The sequence below is a fragment of the Loxodonta africana genome, chromosome 18 (assembly GCF_030014295.1).
Source record: "Loxodonta africana isolate mLoxAfr1 chromosome 18, mLoxAfr1.hap2, whole genome shotgun sequence".
NCBI lineage: Eukaryota > Metazoa > Chordata > Mammalia > Proboscidea > Elephantidae > Loxodonta > Loxodonta africana.
In genome coordinates this window covers 4432083-4452877 of record NC_087359.1, presented here as the reverse complement: position 1 = coordinate 4452877, position 20795 = coordinate 4432083, and the positions used below count along the sequence as shown (strand labels likewise).

Sequence of the window (20795 nt, the reverse complement as noted above, 5' to 3'; positions counted from 1 at the left end):
GATACAAGTAGTTCACTCCTCATCAGCATCGCTCTCCTACCCATTGTCCAGTCCCTTCCATGTCTGATGAGTTGTCTTCGGGAATGGTTCTGTCCTGGGCCAACAGAAGGTTTGGGGACCATGGCGACCGGGATTCTTCTAGTCTCAGTCAGACCATTAAGTCTGGTCTTTTTATGAGAATTTGGGGTCTGCATCCCACTGTTCTCCTGCTCCCTCAGGGGTTCTATGTTGTGCTCCCTGTCAGGGCAGTCACTGGTTGTGGCCGGGCACCATCTAGTTCTTCTGGTCTCAGGATGATGTAAGTATCTGGTTCATGAGGCCCTTTCTGTCTCTTGGGCTCATAGTTATCGTGTGACCTTGGTGTTCTTCATCCTTCTTTGATGCAGGTGGGTTGAGACCAATTGATGCATCTTAGATGGCCACTTGCTAGCATTTAAGACCCCAGACGCCACACTTCAAAGTGGGATGCAGAATATTTTCATAATAGAATTATTTTCCCAATTTACTTAGAAGTCCCCTTAAGCCATAGTCTCCAAACCCCCGCCCTTGCTCCACTGCCCATTGAAGCATTCAGTTTATCCAGAAACTTCTATGCTTTTGGTCCAGTCCAGTTAAGCTGAACTTCCGTGTATTGAGTATTGTCCTTCCCTTCACCTAAAGTAGTTCTTATCTACTAACTAATCAGTAAATAACCCTCTCCCAGCCTCCCTCCCTTCCGCCTCTCGTAACCACAAAAGTATCTGTTCTCATTTTATACTATTTCTCAAGATCTTATAATAGTGGTCTTATACAATAGTTGTCCTTTTGCATGTGACTAATTTCACTCACCATAATGCCTTCCAGGTTCCTCCATGTTATGAAATGTTTCACAGATTCGTCACTGTTCTTTATTAATGCGTAGTATTCCATTGTGTGAATATACCATAATTTATTTATCCATTCATCCGTTGATGGACACCTTGATTGCTTCCAGCTTTTTGCTATTGTAAACAGTGCTGCAATAAACATGGGTGTGCATATATCTGTTCGTGTAAAGGCTCTTATTTTTCTAGGGTATATTCTGAGGAGTGGGATTTCTGGGTTGTATGGTAGTTCTATTTCTAACTTTTTAAGAAAACGCCAAATAGATTTCCAAAGTGGTTGCACCATTTTGCATTCCCGCTAGCAGTGTATAAGAGTTCCAATCTCTCTACAGCCTCGCCAACATTTATTATTTTGTGTTTTTTGGATTAATGCCAGCCTTGTTGGAGTGAGATGGAATCTCATCGTAGTTTTAATTTGCATTTCTCTAACAGCTAATGATCGAGAACATTTTCCCATGTATCTGTTAGCTGCCTGAATATCTTCTTTAGTGCAGTGCGTGTTCATATCCTTTGCCCACTTCTTGATTGGGTTGTTTGTCTTTTTGTGGTTGAGTTTTAACAGAATCATATAGATTTTAGAGATCTGCCGCTGGTCGGGGATTCATAGCTGAAAATTTTTTCCTTATCTGTAGGTGGTCTTTTTACTCTTTTGGTGAAGTCTTTAGATGAGCATAGGTGTTTGATTTTTAGGACCTCCCAGTTATCCAGTTTCTCTTCGTCATTTTTGGCAAAGTTTTGTATTCTGTTTATGCCTTGTATTAGGGCTCCTAACGTTGTCCCTAGTTTTTCTTCCATGATCTTTATCGTTTTAGTCTTTATGTTTAGGTCTTTGATCCACTTGGAGTTAGTTTTTGTGCATGGTGTGAAGTATGGGTCCTGTTTCATTTTTTTGCAAATGGATATCCAGTTATGCCAGCACCATTTGTTCAAAAGACTATCTCTTCCCCAGTTAACTGATACTGGGCCTTTGTCAAATATCAGCTGCTCATATGTGGATGGATTTATATCTGGGTTCTCAATTCTGTTCCATTCGTCTATGGGCCTGTTGTTGTACCAGTACCAGACTGTTTTGACTACTGTGGCTGTATAATATGTTCTAAAATCAGGTAGAGTGAGGCCTCCCACTTTCTTCTTTTTTTTCAGTAATGCTTTACTTATCCGGGGCTTCTTTCCCTTCCATATGAAGTTGGTGATTTGTTTCTCCATCACATTAAAAAATGTCATTGGAATTTGGATCGGAAGTGCATTGTATGTATAGATGGCTTTTGGTAGAATAGACATTTTTACTATGTTAAGTCTTCCTATCCATGAGCAAGGTATGTTTTTCCACTTATGTAGGTCCTTTTTAGTTTCTTGCACTAGTACTTTGTAGTTTTCTTTGTATAGGTCTTTTACATCTTTGGTAAGATTTATTCCTAAGTATTTTATCTTCTTGGGGGCTACTGTGAATGGTATTCATTTGGTTATTTCCTCTTCCATGTTCTTTTTGTTGATGTAGAGGAATCCAAGTGATTTTTGTATGTTTATCTTATAACCTGAGACTCTGCCAAACTCTTCTATAAGTTTCATTATTTTTCTGGAGAATTCCTTAGGATTTTCTGTGTATAAGATCATGTCATCTGCAAATAGAGATAATTTTACTTCTTCCTTGCCAATCCGGATGCCCTTTATTTCTTTGCCTAGCCTAATTGCTCTGGCTAGGACCTCTAGCACAATGTTGAATAAGAGCAGTGATAAAGGGCATCCTTGTCTGGTTTCCATTCTCAAGGGAAATGCTTTCAGGTTCTCTCCATTTAAAGTGATGTTGCCTGTTGGCTTTGTGGAGATGCCCTTTATTATGTTGAGGAATTTTCCTTCAATTCCTATTTTGCTGAGAGTTTTTATCATGAATGGGTGTTGGACTTCCTCAAATGCCTTCTCTGCATCAATTGATAAGATCATGTGGTTTTTGTCTTATTTATATGGTGGATTACATTAATGGTTTTTCTAATATTAAACCAGCCTTGCATACCTGGTATAAATCCCACTTGGTCATGGCGGATTATTTTTTTTGATATGTTGTTGACTTCTATTGGCTAGAAGTTCGTTGAGGATTTTTGCATCTATGTTCATGAGGGATATAGGTCTGTAATTTTCTTTTTTTGTGGTGTCTTTCCTGGTTTTGGTATCAGGGAGATGGTGGCTTCATAGAATGAGTTAGGTGGTATTCCATCATTTTCTATGCTTTGAAATACCTTTAGTAGTAGTGGTGTTAACTCTTCTCTGAAAGTTTGGTAGAACTCTGCAGTGAAGCCGTCCGGGCCAGGGCTTTTATTTGTTGGGAGTTTTTTGATTACCTTTTCAATCTCTTTTTTTGTTATGGGTCTATTTAGTTGTTCCACTTCTGATTGTGTTAGTTTAGGTAGGTAGTGTTTTTCTAGGAATTCATCCACTTTTTCTAGATTTGTAAATTTGTTAGAGTACACTTTTTCGTAATAATCTGATATGATTCTTTTAATTTCAGTTGGGTCTGTTGTGATATGGCCCATCTCGTTTCTTATTCGGGTTATTTGTTTCCTTTCCTGTATTTCTTTAGTCAGTCTAGGCAATGGTTTATCAATTTTGTTAATTTTTTCAAAGAACCAGCTTTTGGCTTTGTTAATTCTTTCAATTGTTTTTCTGTTCTCTAATTCATTTAGTTCAGCTCTAATTTTTATTATTTGTTTTCTTCTGGTGCCTGATGGATTCTTCTGTTGCTCACTTTCTATTTGTTCAAGTTGCAGGGACAGTTCTCTGATTTTGGCTCTTTCTTCTTTTTGTATGTGTGCATTTATCAATATAAATTGACCTCTGAGCACTGCTTTTGCTGTGTCCCAGAGGTTTTGATAGGAAGTATTTTCATTCTCGTTGCATTGTATGAATTTCTTTATTCCCTCCTTAATGTCTTCTATAACCCAGTCTTTTTTCAGCAGGGTATTGTTCAGTTTCCAAGTATTTCATTTCTTTTCCCTGATTTTTCTGTTATCGATTTCCACTTTTATGGCCTTGTGGTCTGAGAAGATGCTTTGTAATATTTCGATGTTTTGGATTCTGCAAAGGTTTGTTTTATGACCTAATATGTGATCTATTCTAGAGAATGTCCCATGTGCGCTAGAAAAAAAAGTATACTTTGCAGCTGTTGGGTGGAGTGTTCTGTATAAGTCAATGAGGTCAAGTTGGTTGATTGTAGCAATTAGGTCTTCCGTGTCTCTACTGAGCTTCTTACTGGAAGTCCTGTCCTTCTCCCAAAGTGGAGTGTGGAAGTCTCCTACTATAATTGTGCAGGTGTCTATCTCACTTTTCAGTTCTGTTAAAGTTTGTTTTATGTATCTTGCAGCCCTGTCATTGAGTGCATAAATATTTAATATGGTTATATCTTCCTGGTCAATTGTCCCTTTTATCATTATGTAGTGTCCTTCTTCATCCTTTGTGGTGGATTTAACTTTAAAGTCTATTTTGTCAGAAATTAACATTGCTGCTCCTGCTCTTTTTTGCTTGTTGTTTGCTTGATATATTTTTTTCCATCCTTTGAGTTTTAGTTTGTTTGTGTCTCTAAGTCTAAGGTGTGTCTCTTGTAGGCAGCATATAGACGGATCGTGTTTCTTCATCCAGTCTGAGACTCCCTGTCTCTTTATTGGTGCATTTAGTCCATTTACATTCAGCATAATTATAGATATGTCTGTGTTTAGTGCTGTCATTTTGATGCCTTTTTATGTGTGTTGTTGACAATTTCATTTTTCCACTTGCTTTTTTGTGCTGAGACATTTTTCTTTGTAAACTGTGTGTTCCTCATTTTCATAGTAGTTGAATTTATGTTTGCTGAGTTGTTATGTTTTTCTTGGTTTGTATTTTGAATTATGGAATTGTTAGAACTCTGTGTGGTTACCTTAATATTTACCCCTATTTTTCTAAGTAAAAACCTAACTTGTATTGTCCTATATCGCCTTGTTTTCCTCTCCATATTGCAGTTCTATGCCTCCTGCATTATGATTATTGTGATCTTTTACATACTGACTTCAATGATTCCCTGTTTTGAGCGTTTTTTTCTTTTAAACTTAATCTTAATTTGTTTTTGTGGTTTCCCTATTTAAGTTGATATCAGGATGTTCTGTTTTGTGATCTTGTGTTGTGTTGGTATCTGATATTATTGATTTTCTGACCAAACAATTTCCTTTAGTATTTCTTGTAGCTTTAGTTTGGTTTTTGCAAATTCTCTAAGCTTGTGTTTATCTCTAAATGTTTTAATTTCACCTTCATATTTGAGAGAGAGTTTTGCTGGACATATGATCCTTGGCTGGCTGTTTTTCTACTTCAGTGCTCTATATATGTCATCCCATTGCCTTCCTGACTGCATGGTTTCTGCTGAGTGGTCTGAACTTATTCTTATTGATTCTCCTTTGTAGGAGACCTTTCTTTTATCCCTGGCTGCTTTTAAAATTTTCTCTTTATCTTTGGTTTTGGGAAGTTTGATGATAGTATGTCTTGGTGATTTTCTTTTTGGATCAATCTTATATGGGGTTCGATGAGCATCTTGGATAGATATCCTTTCGTCTTTCATGATGTCAGGGAAGTTTTCTGCCAACAGATCTTCAACTATTCTCTCTGTATTTTCTGTTATCCCTCCCTGTTCTGGAACTCCAATGACATGCAAGTTATTCTTCTTGATAGAGTCCCACGTGATTCTTAGGGTTTCTTCATTTTTTTTTAATTCTTTTATCTGATTTTTTTTCAGCTATACTGGCGTCAATTCCCTTATCCTCCAGCTTCCCCACTCTGCATTCCAATTGCTCGATTCTGCTCCTCTGACTTCCTATTAAGTTGTCTAATTCTGTAATTTTATTGTTAATCTTTTGGATTTCTGAATGCTGTCTCTCCACGGATCCTTGCAGCTTATTAATTTTTCCACTATGCTCTTGAATAATCTTTTTGATTTCTTCAACTGCTTTATCAGTGTGTTCCTTAGCTTTTTTCTGTAGACTGCCTTATTTCATTTTTGAGGTCATCCCTGATGTCTTGAAGCATTCTATAAATTAGTTTTTTATATTCTGCATATGGTAATTCCAGGATTGTATCGTGGGAAAGATTTTGATTCTTTAATTTGGGGAGTTGTAGAAGCAATCATGGTCTGCTTCTTTATGTGGTCTGATATCGACTGCTGTCTCCGAGCCATCTATAAGGTATTGTAATGATTTGTATTTGCTGAGTCTTATCTTGCTTTGTTTTCTTTCAGTATACGTAGATGAGCTACTAGATTGCGCCGTCTTGATTGTTGTAGCCTTTGAATCACTTATGTCCTATTACCAGCTGGTTTGGGCTGTTACCAGATATATAAGCCTAACAGTCCATTCACTATTCTTGAGTAGAATCTGATTTTGGGTCACCAAGTGTGTGGTGCAGACTGTCACCTATCCACCTAGAGGAGTAGTGGTGATAGTTGTGTGTACCAGATTCTAGTAGCAGCAGGGGGTCATACTCCAGAGGGGGCAGGATGCTGACAGGCTTCCTCCAAGTGCCAGTGAGGTTGGTGTGTCTCTGTTCCTAAAGCACTTTGGTGGGTAGGCTCTGCAGCTGTACCTTAGTCACCCAGTGCATGTACCTCTACAAATTGGTAGGTGTCACCATCTTCAGACCCCTAAGGCAGGAGGCTAGGTTGTCTGGGGGGAGCTTCAGCCCTCAGTTCCCTGTTGTGTGTCAGTGAGGGCTCTGTTGAATACGCAGAGATATCAGACCTGGGAAACTTGTCTTTCCAGTAGTCTGCTAAAACAATTACAGTCAGATCCCTATCAGAATTGCCTTTGCATTATAATAGCCACCTTGTTCCCTGTAGGGATGAAAGCCCAAGACTGTGGATCTCATATGCTTGGCTGGAGCTGGTTCTGTATTTTTAGTCCAATTTCAGGAAGTCAGGGAAAGATTTTTGGTCCCTGGGTTTTTTTGTAGCTGCTTCTCTCAGGCCAGGAGAATGGGTTAGGAAAAGACCAAAAAAAAAAAAAAAAAAACGCAGAGTACTCACTCTTTGGCTCAGGAAATTCCAATGTTAATGAAGCCGCCTGGGAAGGGGAGGGGAGGGATCAGATAGATAGGAGAGAGTAGCACCCCAGAATATAAACAAAGTTACTTATCTTGCTTGGTGATGACTGTTTTATCTCAGATTCCCGAGGGGTGTGTAGCCTGTGTGCGTTGGCTGGGTCGAGATTGCCTCCGAGTGTCAGGCCTGCGTCCTGTGCTTGTGCTGTCTCAGAAGCCGTGGTCAGCTCCTCCGCTCCCAGTCCAAAGCCCAGCGCCAAGGTTCCCCGGCTGGGACGCCGCACTCCAGGCTCCAAAACCAGCTGCTGCCTCCCAGTGAGTTCTCCTCCTGTCAGCCACGTTGCTGCACTGCCTGCGTTCACTGGCTGGGCTTCCCCCGAGGTCACTTCTCGGGGGTAGGGCTGCGTCCTGTGTTTGCGCCATCTCAGGATGCTCTGCTCAGCTCCCCTGCACCCAATCCAAAGCCCGGCGCCAAGGTTTTCTGACTGAGACGCTGGCTCCAGGCTCCAAAAGCAGTCATTGCTTCCCCGTGGTTGTTCGTTCTCAGTCTCTGTCACTCGGGTCAACTCTTTAGATCTGTGTTTGATGGTCAAGGTTCGTAGATTGTCATGTATGTGATTGATTCACTTGTTTTTCCGAGTCTTTGTTACAAGAGGGATCCGAGGTAGCTTCTACCTAGTCAGCCATCTTGGCTCCACCCCCACTTTTCATTTTTAATATTACTGGGCCATTCATTTTTAACTATGTCTCTTGCAGAGAGCACATAATTAGACATGGAAATTTTTCAGTCTGAGGGCTCTGGCCTTTGTTTAGAAAAATTGTCAAAAATTTGGAAATAAGGCAAAAAGATGACTGCATGTTCTTCAATGCCCTATTAGCACGCTTCTAACAAGTCTGCTTAGGGGTCATATGATTCTCTGTGGTGCTCCTTGGAAACTCTATGGGGCAGTTCTACTCTGTCCTACAGGGTCACAAGGAGTCAGAATCGACTGGATGGCAACAAGTTTTGTTTTTGTTTTCATAGGACATAAACCATATTTGTAACCTAACTTATCAATTCATCTTTTTTTAGTGATGGTTAATTTTATGTGTCAACTTGGCTAAGCTATAGTGCCCAGTCATTTGGTAAAACACTAGTCTAGTTGCTATTCAAATTAGTTAAATTCTTAAATCAGCTGGCCTCTGGTAATTTAATCCATAATCAATCAGTTGAAGGCCTTAAACAAAAGAAGGAGTTTCCCTAGGGTGCATTCTCCATCCAGACAGTAAATAGACACTTAGCCAAAACACTCTTAGTCTTCACTCTTCTCACTGCCTGACCTACGAATGTTGGGGCACAAGCCTCCCAGAGTCTCTAGCCTGTCATCTGACCTACAGATCTTAGATTTGCCGCCACCCCATAATTGCATGAGCTAATTCCCTGAAGTAAATCTCTCTCTGTGTGTGTGTGTGTATATATATATATATATATATATATATATGCATTGTTTCTCTACAGAATCCTAAGATCAATTTTTTTTAAATAATTTTTGTTGTTGTTACTAAGACCAGTTCATTCATTGTATTCTCCTTTGAACCAACTTTGTGTCCTGCTAATTCTGTCATAAATTATTTAAAAACATGATCATAATATATTTGTATGAGAATTTTGTTCTTTGCATTTTGGGAAACATAAGCTTGGATACTTTTAAGTTGGCAAGTTTACCACATTTATGCTAGTTATCTTTTTTAGGTTTTTTTAAATTACTTTTTTTGGTCTGTGCCCTTTAGTACTCTATCTTTTGTTAAATAAATTATGTTTTTGTTATGGTTGTTTTATATACCGACAGAAAAAGAATTTATTGGAAAGACATGGGTCATCTCATAGATCTGGTGGGAAAGCTGAGGAACACATATCAACAAAATAGAAGCAGAAAACACACCTGAGATCCTGCTGCCAGGACAGTCTCCTTAATATGTCACTGTTGGTACTATCCTCAGCACCAGCTTCATGGAATGTCACCACCAGCAGATGCTTGCTACCTCCTAGATTCATCCTAGATTCATGCAGGGTTTTGTATAAATATAGTGGACTCAGACCTTTATTAATTCTCTGTGGGAAAGTCTTACCTGGTCCAAGGCCGTCATGACCTATGACAACTTTGTACAAATTCCCAAGGTGCACAGCTTCCAGGGAGAAAGTGTCAGTCTATAACCAATCAAAGCAGTCTAATTAGATCTAGAATATTAACTCTGATTTCTACCAAAAGTATAAATTAAGGTTGTAAAAAGAGTAGGTTCACTTAGGAAATACACAAATCCATCCAGATTAAGAAATTAAGGGCAAAACATTTTAGGGAACAACTGAACAATAACAATTTTTCAAACATACCCCTCTCTTCTTTGTTGCCAACTTTTAGTTGTAAAAGTATAGCTTTGGGGACTCTCTACAACTATATTTTTAAAATAATCATGGTATAAATGTAATAATTATAAAATATACAATAAGTTTACATTCATCAAAATATACAAAACTCTAGTCTGCATTGGGAAGGAATTATTTTGCTTTCACAAGCAATGCCTATGGACCACTCGTAACTACAATGCTTATTAATTTTAAGATATGGATGCAAAAAAATATTAGAGAGTTATAGCATTTATTTGGAGTCCCACTGTGCTGCTACTATCAAAACTAGACATGTATGTGCTCCCACGGTTTGTGGGTAAACTTGAGGAAAGCCCAGAGTTCCTATCTAAGATAATGCTTCAGTTAAAACACACACAAAAAAAATCCACAGTGTAGCATATTACCTGAAAAGAACCCAAAATCAGACAAACAGACCAAAAAACCCTTTGCATTTGTATAGTGTCTTAATGTTTCAAAGTGTTTTCACATACATTTCATTTTATCCTCAAAAAAGCTCAGCAAGAAAAACATATCCTTGTCTACAGACAAGAAGGGTGAAGCACAGAGTCAGGATTCGAGCTCAGCTCTTCTGACATGCAGTGAGGCTATTTTCCTTTGAACCACTCTGCCTGTGCATGAAATACACTGCTAAGAATATATGCAATGAATAACAAAATCATTAGCATTCATCAACCAAAAACACTCTCCATGCTTCGTACAGGGTAATTAGTTAACATATAAGGTGCCTAGGTAGCACAAATGCTTTGTTCTTGACTGCTAACCTAAAGGTTGGTGGTTCAAACCCATCCAGTGGTACCAGGAAAGAAAGGACTCCATTAAGATTCCAAAACTTACAGCCACGAAAATCCTCTGGAGCAGTTCTACTCCGTAACACATGAGCTCGCTATGAGTCAGAATCAACTCAATGGCAACAGATTTTTGTTATCCCTTTATCCTTCAAACAGATCTGCTAGAAAAGGAGGACTTTCTATGCAATAACAGAATATACTGGCAGAGAAAATTATGAACTATGATATTTAATGATAATTTGGACTTTCTATGCAATAACAGAATATATTGGCAGAGAAAATTATGAACTATGATAACTAATGATAATTTATATAGAGGCTCTAAAAAGAAAAGGATATGCAATGAAAATATCCTGATACACTCAAGAACTGGCTGGGTCATCAAAGAAAGCTGATATAACTGAAATGTGGAGAATGACTTAAAAAACTATAACAAAAACAAAACAAAACCTCTACATATTACTTGTGTAATATTACTTGTGTTATCGTTCATTGTTGTTAGGTGGCATTGAGTCAATTTTGGCTCACAGTGACCGCATGTGACAGAGTAGAACTGCCCTGTAGGGTTTTCTAGGCTGTAATCTTTATAGAAGCAGATTGCCAGGTCTTTCTCCTGTAGAGCCGCTGGGTGGGTTCCAACAGGCAACCCATCGGTTAGCAGCTGAGCAGTTAACCGTTGCACCTCCAGAGCTCCTTACTTGTGTTATCAGTAACAGTAAAAATGATGTAATGTATTCAAGTTCAACATTTAACAACAAAAAGTTGTTATACATAAAACTTTTTCTCACTTACTTGTCCTCTTAAAAAATTGAAGGAACTCTTGGATCTAAATAGTTGTCTAGATCCTGTATCTCCCTTTTCCCCATAGACAGAAATACAGACATTTGCTTTTGTTCCAGCATTCCATAGCTCACCAGTTGCCACATGCACTTCATATACTGTCACTGACAAAAAAAGAAAAATAAGCTTTATATGCCAAGTCGTACTCATATGATAGAAAAACAAGCACATAAATATAATATAATTTCTCTAAATATAATCGAGAGTTCCAGTTCCAGTCGCTCCCACTAAATATTCCTATATAACTTGGATAAAAAAATGCAAGAAATAGCTATATAAAAACTTTGACAAGTAAATAATATCAGGACGATTGAGGAAGAAGGCCAGAATTTGAAGTATGCCAAGCTGGCAGTGAGTTTACCATTTTTCCTCCTACAGTATACCCAGCCTGGACTTGATGCACTAGAAACCTGGAAGTAGGCCCTGAGGCTCAAAGAGGGAGAGCTCCAGGAGAAGCTCTCTAGATCTAGCTCCAGAAGCAGTGAAGGGAAATTCCAATGCATAGAGAAAGTACTAACCTTCTCCTTCTTTAAAAAAAAAAAAAACTCATTCAAAAGTTGTGTGATAGACACATTTAAAACAATGACAAAAAAAAAAAAAAGAATACCTACTGAGGCTGCTTATGTACAACTAAAAACCTCATGGGATTTGATTCCTTGGTTTGGAGGTTTAGGGTCATGGTTTCATGGGGCATCCCAGTTAATTGGCCTAATAACATGTTTAGTATTTCTGTTCTACCTCCTATTTCACTGTGTAGTACCTGGGGTCTTAAAAGTTTGCAAGAAGCCATCCAAGTCACAACAATTGCTCTCTATTTGCCTGGAACAACAGAAGAAGAAGGAGAGTCAGGAATAGGAGGAAGATATGGAATATGTAGCTAATTGGTCCCATGAACAACTGCCTCCTTTGCCATGAGATCAGAAGAACTGGATGGTGGCCAACCCTCATTACTGAACATTTTGATTAAAGATTCCATTGAAGAATCCTGATCAAAAGGGGGAAAATGCAGAACACAAAAGGGGGAAAATGCAGAACACGATTTCAAATTCTCACAGACTCTAGGCTTTCTGGAGCCATGGAGGGTGGATGAACCCCTGAAACTACTGCCCTGAGATAATCTTTAACCCTCAAACCAAAAAATCCCCTGAAATCATCTTAAAACCAAATAATAGTATAGCTTAACTAGTAAAAAAAAAAAAAAAAAAAGGTCTGCCTTGAGCATTATGCTCTTTTAAGAACTATCTATATGAGATCAAATAGATAACAGCAACTCAAAAGATTACACAGGAATATTACAGGGCAGTGAATTTATGTTAATGGGGAAGAACAACTCAGAAAAGGAGGGTGAGAATGGCTGCATAACTCAAAGAATGTAATCAGTGTCACTAAATGGCATGTGTAGAAACTGTAGAATTGGTGTATGTTTTGCTGTGTATATTCTCAACAACAACAAAATAAATAAAAATTTTTTAAAATCTCTTTCATTTCTCTGGTCTCCCACATCCCAATGCTGGGAAAAGGAGTACATAGGAACCACAACACTCTGAGGGAAGGAAACTTCTTCTATGTTCAGTAGAGCTGGGTTCCAAGAGAAAGGGCCAACTCCAGTTGCTTTCTTTTCTTTCCTTCGTCCTACTGCTGCTTAGTCCTGGACATGCCCATACTGGAGAAATTCAGGGAATGGGATAAATACGGCTTCAGCTTTCTAGCTGGAAGATCAAAAAGAGAATCTTAGGGGATCAAATGCCTAAATATAAAGCCAAAAACTATGAAGCTCATAGAAGAAAAAATAGAATCAACACTAGAGGCCCTAATATACAGCATTAAAAGGATACAAACCACAACGAACAACACACAAGCTCCAGAGGATAAGCTAGATAACTGGGATCTTCTAAAAATTAAACACTTAGGCTCATCAAAAGACTTCACTAAAAGAGTAAAAAGAGAACCCACAGACTGGGAAAAAAAAATTTTGACTATTAAAAATCAGACAAAGGTCTAATCTCTAAAATCTACAAGAAAATCCAACACTTCTGCAACAAAAAGACAAATAAGCCAATTAAAAAATGAGCAAAGGAAATGAACAGACAATTCACCAAAGAAGACATTCAAGCAGCCAACAGACACATGAGGAAATGCTCACATCTCTAGCCGTTAGAGAAATGTAAATCAAAACCATAATGAGTTACCATACCACTCCAGCATTACTGGTACAAATCAAGAAAACAGGAAATAACAAACGTTGGAGAGGCTGTGGGGAGATCGGAACTCTTATGCACTGCTGGTGGGAATGCAAAATGATACAACCATTCTGGAAAATGATACGGCACTCCCTTAGAAAGTTAGAAATAGAAATACCATGTGATCCAGCAATCCCACTCCTAGGAATATATCCTAGAGAAATAAGAGCTGTCACACGAATAGCCATATGCACACCCATTTTCATTGCTGCATTGTTCACAATAGCAAAAAGATGGAAATAACCTAGATGCCCATCAACAAATGAATGGATAAACAAACTGTGGTACATACACACAATGGAGCATCATGTAACAATAAAGAATAGGGATTAATCTTTGAAGCATCTCATAACGTGGATGAATCTGGAGGGCATTATGCTGAATGAAATAAGTCAATCACTGAAGGACAAATATTGTATGACACCACTACTATAAAAACTCATGAAAAGGTTTACATACAAAAAGAAACAGTCTTTGATGGTTACGAGGAGGGGAGGGGTGGGAATGGAAAAACACTTAATAGACAATAAAAAAATAGGTAAGTGGAAACTTTGGGGAAGGGTAAGACAGCATACAATACTGGGGAAGCCAGCATAACCTGTACAAGGCAAGGTCATGGTAGCTCCATAGACACATCCAAACTCCCTAAGGGACCTAATTGCTGGGCTGAGGGCTGTGGGGACCATGGTCTTGGAGAACATCTAGTTCAATTGGCATAACATTTTATAAAGAGTATATTCTACATTCTACTTTGGTGAGTAGCATCCAGGATCTTAAAAGCCCGTGAGCAGCCATCTAGGATACTCCACTGTCCTCACCCCTTCAGAAGAAAGGAAGAATGAAGAAAACTAAAGATACAAGGGAAAGATTAGTCCAAAAGACTAATGGACCTCATCTAACCATGGCCTCCACCAGACTGAGTCCAATAGAACTAGATGGTGCCTGGCTACCACCACTGACTGCTCTGACAGCAATCACAATAGAGGGTCGTGGACAGAGCTGGAGAAAAATGTAGAACAAAATTCTCACTCAAAAAGAAAGACCAGACTTGCTGGTCTGACTGAAATTGGAGAAACCCTGAGAGTACAGCCCTTAGACACCCTTTGAGCTCAGTAATGAGGTTCACCTTTCAGCCAAAGATTGAACAGGCCCATGGAACAAAACAAGACCAAAGGGTGCACCAGCCCTGGGGCAAGGACTAGAAGGCAGGAGGGAACAGGAAAGCTGGTAATAGGGCACCCAGGGTTGAGAAGGGAGAACGTTGACATGTCGTGGGGTTGTTAACCAATGTCAAACAACAATGTGTGTACTGTCTGATGAGAAACTAGTTTGTTCTGTAAACCTTCACCTAAAGTACAATGTAGAAAAAAAAAAAAAAAGAGGATCCTAGGGAACTGGAAAGTACCAGGGAGGTTATGAAGTGGGAAAGAATTCAGAGAAGCAAACCTGTACAGCTGTTTATGAACTCCTGGACACCCTGAGCTGCAAAGGCACAGATCTGATCCTATTACGCATACCAAAGACTTTGAGATCTTAACTACAAGGTAAAACCTCCACCCAGACCCTAGCCTGGCTACTGAGTAGTACACACATGGGACAGATCTAAATAGCACTTCAAAGGCTTCAAAACTAGAACTGAAACTGGAACCACAACCCACAAAAGACAGGTTGGAATCCATGGCCTGAAACTAACCAGTGGTCAACTGGCTGCTAAACCAAAAATATGTACATTCCACATAGGATTTAAATAAGATCTACTGTTTCATATAATGCTATAACAAATTTCCAAAACATAATCCAAAATTACTCAGTATATGAAGAACCAGAAAAATTCTAACTCATATGGGAAAAGACAATGAAAAGACACATCAACCCTGAGATGACACAGGTATTGGAATTAACTGACAAAAATTTCAAAACAGCTATATTATACAAATGCCCCAGCAAACAATCACGAACTCTCTTGAAACCAATGAGGGGAAAAAGTCTCAGAAAATTTAAAGGAAAACCAAAAGGAAACTTTATAATGGGAAAAAACACAAAAATCAAATTTAAAAACTCATTGGTTGGGCTCAAGAGCAGAATGGAGAAGATAGAGGAAAACATCACTGAGCTTGTTTATCAATCAAAATTATCCAATCTAACAACAGAGAAAAAAAGTTTTTTTTAATGAACAGGGCCTTGGGGACGTTGGGACACTAACAAAAGACCTAATATTCATGTGATGGAGTCTCAGAAGAGAGGATATTTGAAGAAATAATGGCTGACAACTTTCCAAATTTGGCAAAAGACAAACACGCACAAATTCAAGAATATCAGTGAACTCCAAATAGAATGAGCCCAAAGAAATTCATGTCCAGAAATATAATCAAACTGCTGAAAACAAAAGACAAAGAGAAAATCTTGAAAGCAGCCAGAGAAAACAATATAGGCAAACAACAACTCAAATGACTATGGATTTCTCATCAGAAACCATGGCGAAAGTAAGGAAGTGGAGCTGAAAGCAAAGAAATGACAACTGAAAATTCTATATCCAGCAGAAATAATTTTCAGGAATGAAGGCAACATAAAGACATTCTCAAACAAAGGAGAATTCCTTGCCAGAAGATTTGCTGTGAAAGAATTGTTAAAAGAAATTCTTCAGACAAAAAGCAAATGATACCAGAAGAAATTCGAAATGTGAAGAACGAAGGAAAAGCAACAAAACTAAACGTGAAGAGAAAAAAATAGAATAAACATGAAGCTGAGTTCATGAGGTTAGCCATTTCTTGGGGCATGGAAATGGTGTAAGAAATGGTAAGTCAGGAGAAATGACCCCAGCAAACCACCCTGAGATCCTCTGACCTCAAAATCCAATTTGTGACATTCAGCAGCCACCTGTGGACAAAACCCTATTTGTGATCTTCTGCAGCACTTGGTGGCAAAAAGTTTTCAAACTGCAATGCAAATTCCAAAAAGCCAATGATTAAAACTGGTGTTAATGTCACATACCTTTATTTCCCTGACTGTCCTGAGAGCATCATCAAGGGCACCTTATTAAACTCTGGTTGAGTTTCTAAGTCACAAAGCCAGTTTCTGAGGTCAAAGCATGCTTTTACCACAGGAGCACTTCTGGCCTGAGATGATTCTACACTGGACCAGTACAAGAGGACACCAGGGTCCAACACGGTCAATATAAGAAGTTAATAAAAAATAAGAAATTCAATTTGTCTAGTCGAATTCCTCACGGTATGGGTATGAGGTTAGAGAAACCCAGGCAAAGTGTGCAGACATAAAAGGAACTGGAACCAGCTGCAAGAAGCCTACGGACTGCTGTATAAAAGCCATCTCTCCCACCAAGAGCACCATCCTCAGGCCCCACCTTGCACCCTCTGCCATCCCACCTGGTTTGATCTAATCCCTGTTACTGCCACATACTTTCAGGGGCCCAATCTTATCAATACATCTACTCTCAAGGGCAGACAGTGAGGAAATATTCTACTTCACAACTCTCACAAATTCCCTCAAATGACTTTTTTTCTGAAACTATTAAAAAAGACTTTTTTTTTTGTAATGGGAAGGGGGAAGAAAAAGCCCAGCTGTGGAACTCTTAACCTTAAAAAAATGCTTCAGTTTCCTCATGTCCAAATGGAAGTATTAACAGAGTCTATCCTCCTGTGGTTGTTGTGTTGATTAAATGAGATAAAATATGTACAGACTTGCTCCAGAGTCTAGTTAAAAAATGTTTAAAAACAGGAGAAAAAATTATAAGCAGACTAACTATTCTTAGGGTTCTCAAACATGCCCAACCACCCCAGTGCAAAAAACTAAATAAGCTGATCAGCACTGGCAATGTGATGCTTGAAAATTCCACACAACCACACCCCTTCTACCCCCCCACCCAACTCTTCAAGGCCCAGTCAAGTCCTTCCTCCTCCCAGACTAGTCCTCACCATGCACTTATTCCTCCAAAATATCCCTAGCCCCACAGTCTATGCCATATCCTTTGGTACCCATTGGTCATGCCCCCCAGTGCCCTCTAAGGGGGTTATGGTACCTTCTCAGCACCCTGATAGAATGATAAATACTTGAGAGCTGACATTCCCCAGTCCCTGCATATTCTCATTTTGATCCCCAGTGACCAATACAGAGCAGGGCAGAATACCAGGCAGAGGCTAACTGACAAATGGTTTACTCACTGCAATACTGGGCAGATGCCACTTCCTTTCTGACCCAACAGAAGGTTCCGCGCAAGGCAGAAGGCTAACGGAAAATCAAATACTAACTACAGTCTTTCGGGGGAAAATGCTGTCCACTGGTGAAGTTTCCAAAATTAAAAAAAAAAAAACTTTTAAAACAGTATGGTGAGTGCTGCAAATGTTTCATTTCACATGGCCAAGGACTGGAAGAATAAACCCAGTACATGCCTCAAGAACAGTAATACCAATAATTCACACCCACCCATTAGAGTAAGGCTACTGCATATTTTGGCTTTCGTGCATAATTATTTAGCAAAAATGGTAGAAAATGCAGTGGCATAAAACCTTGCTTAAATTGTTTAGGTATTTTTCCCTGGGATGCCACAATACCAAAAACCAAACCGATTGCTGTCAAGTCGATTCCAACTCATAGCAACCCTACAGGACAGAATAGAACTGCCCCATAGGGTTTCCAAGGAGTGGCTGATGCATTCGGACTGCCAACCTTTTGCTCTTAACCACTGCACCATCAGGGATTCTGGGATATCACAATATGAAATAAAATTCAAAGAATCAGATTAAATGAATCATAGCTTAGTCCTGCAGCATCATTTAGAGTAATTTTTTAAAGTAAAATATCTCAATTTTAAAAACTTCTAAAAAATAATATTCCTTCATATTTGGGCATACATTAGAGGCTACAAGGCACTTCCACATATATTATTTCATTTATTCTTTGCAACAGACTTGTAATATAGGCAGAACAAAGATTATTATCTCAGTTTTAAAGGCCAGGGAGCTGAAGCACAGAGGGGTAAGTAATTTGCCAGAGGTCACGGTTAATTAAGTGGCAATACCTGGACTAAAATATATTTTTGTAGTCAGTAGGTACTTTATACACATAATTATTTTAATTATCTTTTAATGATAATTTAATTTTAATACATTATTTTAGAATTTTAATAGTATGACATACATACTATTATTATACCCAATTAATAGGTGAATAAACTAGGAAGTCTCTCAAATAGGGTAGATAATGTCCTAGAAGGTGAGCAAGATGATCCACTGAGGTAGAAATTTTATAACTTTACAAATATTTATATTTTTGTATGTTTCATAATAATAGAAGCCAGGATCAAAACCTAGGCAGCCTGGTTCCAGAGCTCTGGGTGCTGTTGAGCATGGCACCACACTGTCTTGCCACATTAAATGCATTCCTATAGATTTTCACACCAGTGGTATTTTCATATACTCTACTCTCTCCAGCATGTACAGAAAAATGATTTATAGGTAGAAAGCACTGAAAGGAATTTTATTTATTTTCAAGTATTGTTACCTTGGCATTCCTCCTCTGAATATTAATAACTTCTCCCTATTATTTCCTACCCAAAATTTCATTTTCTTCTTTTTTATTTCTAAACCAAATAGGCAATATTGCTAAAATGGGAGAAGGGAGCAGAGTAAGAGTGGGCCTTCACTTTTGTATTACTCTAATCACAGGAGTTCTTTTATTATTTTTTTTAATAAGAATTTAGCAGACAAATATGTAAGGAAATGGAACTGAAGTCCTCCTAATTAACTGACATATTAATCCAGGAGTCAACTGTTTAAACTGAAATGCAAAATAGTTGTTTTATTAAAATAGCCCTCACAGCCTGGGAGAGCCTGTTTTTGCTTTGGTTTTCTTCGCAATCCTTATCTTTCCAGGAAAATAATTTCCATAATTAGAAAAATATTTTTTAAATACACATACTGGTAAACCAGATAAACACTCTTAGAATTATTTTTTATCTTAAACAACAAATGCTATCTTAACTCTTTATGAACTCATACGAAAACAATTTTGAAAAAAACACTGTGACTCAGTCTATACTTCTTTATACCACCTAGAACTGATGTCTCTACCTCTAGTGAAGGCTGCTGCTTGTCTGTACTGACATCACTTCAGACACAGCATCAATATTTGCTAGAATAGTAAGTAAAAATATGACTGGGATCAGCTATCATTCAATATGCCTATGACTAACCACGATAAATAAAGGCTTACCAAGTTAATACACAGTGCCTGAGGGGATTAACTACATGTCTGTCAGTTTGTTGCACTACGGTGGCTTGTGTGTTGCTGTGACACTGGCAACTTTGCCACCAGTATTTCAAATGCCAGCATGGTCACCCTTGGTGCACAAGTTTCAGCAGAGCTTCCAGACTGAAGACAGGACCAGGAAGAAGAACCTAGCAGTCTAATTCTGAAAAAATTGGCCAGTGAAAACCTTATGAATAGCAGCGGAACATTGTCTGATATGGTGCTGGAAGATGAACCCCTCAGATTGGAAGGCACTCAAAATACGACTGGGGAAGAGCTGTCTCCTCAAAGTAGAGTCAACTTTGATGATGTGGATGGAGTCAAGCTTTCGGAACCTTCATTGCTGATGGGGCATGATTCAAAATGAGAAGAAACAGTTGCAAACATCCATTAATAATTGGAATGTGGAATGTATGAAATACTAATCTAGGAAAATTGGAAGTTGTCCAAAATAGAGAAGAAAACGTAAAGATCAACATGCTAGGTATCAGTGAGCTGAAATGGACTGGTATTGACTATTTAGAATCAGACAATCATATGGTCTACTATGCCAGGAATGAAAAACTGAAGAGGAATGGTGTCACATTCATCATCAAAAAGAACATTCCAAGATCTATCCTGAAGTACAACACTGTTATTGATAAGATAATATTCATATACCTACAAGGGGAATACTAGTTAATATGACCACTATTCAAATTTATGCACCAACCACTGTCTTAGGCGGGGTTCTCTAGAGAAGCAAAACCAGTAAACCCTATAAATATACACGGAGAGAGAGACTGATATCTAGGAAACGGGTCACGCAGTTGTAGAGGCTGGAACTTCCCAAGTCTGTGGATCAGAATAGAGGCTTCGCCTAATTCACGTAGCCGCAGGCGCTGGCAAATTCAAGATTGGCAGGCTGGAGAGCAGGGCTCTTGCTCACAGGCTGCGAAGATTGATGAACCCCAAGTTCAGCAGGTAAGCTGCTAGCTCAAGTCCCAAGAACCGGAGATCAGATAAACAGGAGCCAACTGCAGGATCCAAAGTGAGGAAAAAGCCAGAACATCTGCTTCTATCCAGAGGTAGGCCACGCGCCCAAGGAAACTCCCTTTCAGCTGATGGGCTGCTCACAACAGGTTCCATCATGGGAGTAATCACATATAAAAGCTGAGAATCATGGCCCAGCCAAGCTGACACACAGTCTTAACCATCAAAACCACCAATGCCAAAGATGAGGAAATTAAAGATTTTTACCAACTTCTGCAGTCTGAAATTGATCAAACATGCAATCAAGATATATTGATAATTACTGGTGATTGGCATGTGAAAGTTGGAAACAAAGGAGGATTGATAGTAGAAAAAA

At 38.7% G+C, this 20795-nt stretch overlaps 1 protein-coding gene across 1 annotated transcript in view; it reads right to left on the bottom strand.

Annotated features, from left to right (window-relative positions):
- Nucleotides 1-20795, bottom strand: part of LOC104846845 (uncharacterized) — a 138370-nt gene that overhangs the window by 96722 nt on the left and 20853 nt on the right. The window contains 2 exon segments of the mRNA XM_064271880.1: nucleotides 9018-9096; nucleotides 10896-11047. Coding sequence (XP_064127950.1) covers nucleotides 9018-9096; nucleotides 10896-11047 — 231 coding nt within the window.